Source organism: Capsicum annuum, unplaced genomic scaffold, assembly GCF_002878395.1.
Source record: "Capsicum annuum cultivar UCD-10X-F1 unplaced genomic scaffold, UCD10Xv1.1 ctg35736, whole genome shotgun sequence".
Classification (NCBI taxonomy): domain Eukaryota; kingdom Viridiplantae; phylum Streptophyta; class Magnoliopsida; order Solanales; family Solanaceae; genus Capsicum; species Capsicum annuum.
In genome coordinates, this window is record NW_025842670.1 from 1 (window position 1) to 3,793 (window position 3,793).

The 3,793-nt window shown below is 39.7% G+C and overlaps 1 protein-coding gene across 1 annotated transcript; it reads right to left on the reverse strand.

Annotated features, from left to right (window-relative positions):
* Positions 1-141: 141 nt before the first annotated feature.
* LOC124891447 lies at positions 142-675 on the reverse strand (the record flags this gene model as incomplete). The annotated part of the gene is made up of 2 exons (XM_047403185.1): positions 512-675; positions 142-376 (listed from the first exon to the last, which is right to left on the reverse strand). Coding segments are annotated over exons 1-2 (399 nt in total), but the record flags the coding sequence as incomplete, so codon positions are not given.
* Positions 676-3,793: the final 3,118 nt, after the last annotated feature.

A 3,793-nucleotide genomic window follows, 5' to 3' on the forward strand; every position in this document is an offset into this window, starting at 1 on the left:
ATAGTAATAAGGATCGAATCAAAAGAGAATGATACCTTCGACACGTTATGGATTCATAGAGAAAAGATAAGGGTATTTGGTATGCATTTCTGCTTCTACCTCCCATGTCGCACCCTCAACGGATTGATTTAGCCAAAATACTTTAACTAGAAGAACTTCCTTGCTTCTTAGCTTCTGAACTTGAAAATCTAGAATCTCAACTGGAAATTCCTCAAATGAAAGATTATTCTGGATATCGAAATCCTCAGAAGGTTCAGTTACAAATGAGTTACCAATACATTGCTTAAGCATGGATACATGGAAAACTGGGTAAACATTAGATGACTCCGCTGGCAAATCAACCTCATAAGCTAACTTCTCAACACGACTTAGAATCCTATAAGGGCCAACCTAACGGGGACTAAGTTTCCCTTTCTTTCCAAAACTTTTCACCCCTTTCATGGGTGAAACATTTTGATATACCAAATCGTCAATATTAAACTCAAGATCTTTTCTCCTCACATTCGCGTACGACTTCTGATGACTTTGAGTGGTCTTCAATCGTTCTCGAATAAACCTAACTTTTTCCATAGCTTTAAATACAGCATCAGGTCTAGTCACAGCAGCTTCACCAACTTCAAAACAACCTATGGGAAATCTACACCTACTCCCGTAAAGATCTTCAAACGGGGCCATTCCAATAGTAGCATGATAGATGTTATTGTAAGCAAACTCAACTAATGGCAAGTGCTTATCCCAACTACCTTTAAAGTCAAGAACAAAAGCTCTCAACATATCTTCTAAAGTATGAATGGTTCGATCGGCTTTACCATCAGTTTGAGGATAGAAAGCAGAACTTAAATGAACTTGGGTACCGAGACCCTTCTGAAAAGATTTCCAAAATAGAGAAGTAAACTGAGTACCTCTATCAGAAATAATAGCCAAAGGGACTCCATAAAGTCTGACGAGTTCCTGAATATACAGTCTAGCATAGTCTTCAGCTGTAAAAGATGAATGCACTGGCAAGAAATGAGCTGATTTTGTTACCCAATCTACTACAACCCAAATCAAATCATAATGGCGACGAGAAGAAGGTAAACCAACCACAAAATCCATATTCACTTCTTCCCACTTGCAAGTAGGAATGCTAAACTCTTGCATCACACCACTGGGCCTTTGGTGTTCTATCTTAACTTGTTGACACGTAGAACATTTTGACACAAATTCTGCTATGTTCCTCTTCATACCGTTCCACCGAAAAATTTCCCGCAAATCATGATACATCTTAGTAGCACCGAGACGAATGGAATATCATGTGCCATGTGCTTCCACCATAATTCTCTGCCTCAAGTTATCAATATTCGGAACACAAAGTCTATCTTGAAATCTCAACATGCCATCTCCCTCTTAGGAGAAAACCTCTACATTTTGTTCTTTAACGGATTCTTTTAACCTAACCAAGGTAGGATCCTTGTCTTGCTTCTCCTTCACTTCCAAAACTAAAGAGGACTCGGAACCACTTTGAACTCCTATGCTACCCTCAGCATCACCAAACAACCTAACTCCCAACCTAGCCAAGCGGTGCACCTCATGGGATAACTCTTTCTTATCATTTTCTACATGCGCTACACTACCCATAGACTTCCGACTAAGGGCATCCGCCACTACATTGGCTTGCCCTGATGATACAAGGCACTCATATCATAATCCTTCAATAGCTCTAACCACCGTCTCTGCCTAAGGTTCAACTCTTTCTGGGTGAATACATACTGCAAGCTTTTATGATCCGAGAAGATATCTACGTGCACGCCATATAAATAATGTCTCCAGATTTTCAAAGCAAAGACCACAACAGCTAATTCAAGGTCATGAGTAGGATAATTCTTCTCATGAGGCTTTAACTGTCTAGATGCATAGGCTATAACCTTACCTTTTTGCATTAAAACACAACCCAAACCCACTCTGGAAGCATCACAATAAACCAAAAAACAATCAACACCATCCAGCAAAGTCAACACAGGGGCTGAACTGAGATGAGTCTTTAACTCCTGAAATCTCTTCTCACAAGATTCTGACCACAAAAACTTCACTTTCTTTTGGGTCAAACGGGTCATAGGAGACGCAATAGAAGAAAACCCTTCAACAAAATGATAATAATAACCAGTTATACCCAAGAAACTTCAAATATCAAAGGGAGAAATAGGTCTAGGCCAACTCTTTATAGCCTTTATATTTTGAGGATCAACTGTAATACCTTCAGAAGAAACAACATGACCTAAGAAATCTATGGACCTTAGCCAAAACTTACATTTGCTAAACTTGCAAACAATTGATGAGCACTAAGAATTTCTAGCATAATTTGGAGATGGTCTGCATGATTGACCTCACTTTGTGAGTAAACAAGAATGTCATCTATGAACACAATAAAAACCAAATCCAGATACTGGTTAAATAATCGGTTCATAAGATCCATGAAAGCCACTGGATCATTGGTTAACTCAAAAGACATCTCTAGGAATTCAAAATGACCATAACAAGTTCGGAAGGCTATCTTAGGAATATCACATTCCCTAACCTTGAGTTGGTGATAACTGGATCTAAGGTCTATTTTTGAAAAATAGCTAGCACCTTGCGGCTGATCAAACAAGTTATCAATTAGAGGAAGGAGGTACTTGTTCTTGATAGTTACCTTGTTAAGTTGATGGTAATCAACACACATACGCAAGGTACCATCTTTCTTCCATATAAATAGAACAGGTGCACCCTAAGGAGATGCATTGGGCCTTATGAAACCCTTATCTAGGAGATCTTTCAGTTGCTCTTTCAACTCTTTAAGTTTAGCAAGAGCCATATGATACTAAGGAATGGAAATAGGCTGAGTATCAGGAAGAAGGTCAATCCCGAATTCTATCTCTCTATCAGGAGGTACTCCAAGAAGATCTTTCAGGAAAACATCAAGAAACTCATTAACAACACTAATCGACTGAATGGTCAAGGTGTCAGACTTGGTGTCTTTAACCCAAACCAGATGATAAAAGCAACCCTTGGAAATCAACTTCCTAGCTTTGAGATAGGATATAAAATGGCCTTTAGGTGTCACAGAACTCCCAGACCATTCAAAAATAGGCTCATCAGGAAACTGAAACTTAACCACTCAATCACGACAATCTATAGACGCATAGCACGAGTAAAGCCAATTCATACCCAGAATAATGTCAAAATCAACCATATCTAGCTCTATCAAATCAGCATACATAACCTGATGAAAGACAGTGATGGGACACTTCTTATACACTTGCTTAGCAATAATAGACTCGCCTACTGGGGTAGAAACTAGAATAGGTTCAAAAATTAGTTCAAAGTTTACAGTAACCAAAGATGTTACATAAGAGAAACTTGACCTAGGATCCATCAATACATAGACATCAAAATGGAAAACACGGAGCATACCAGTGACAATATTAGGAGAGTCATCCTACTCCTGATGAGGTGGTATAGCATAGAAATAATTTTGGCGTTGACCGCCAGCAGTACTAGATAAAGTACCCTGAGGAGGAACAGGATGGGCTGTGGGAAGCGGAACACTGGTAGCCTAACTTTGGGGACGAGCATCATGACTCCGTTGTCTGGCATACGGGCAGTCTTTAAGTTTGTGCCCTAACTTCCCATAAAAAAAATAGCCCCGCTGCCCCATATAACACTTCCTAAAATGGTCTTTACCACACCTAGCACACGAAGAAGAATGAGGCTAGTTGCTTACACTGTCTTAAGACTTGGAAGGTACCAACCTATTCCCGAGCTCCTGCCTGCCCGG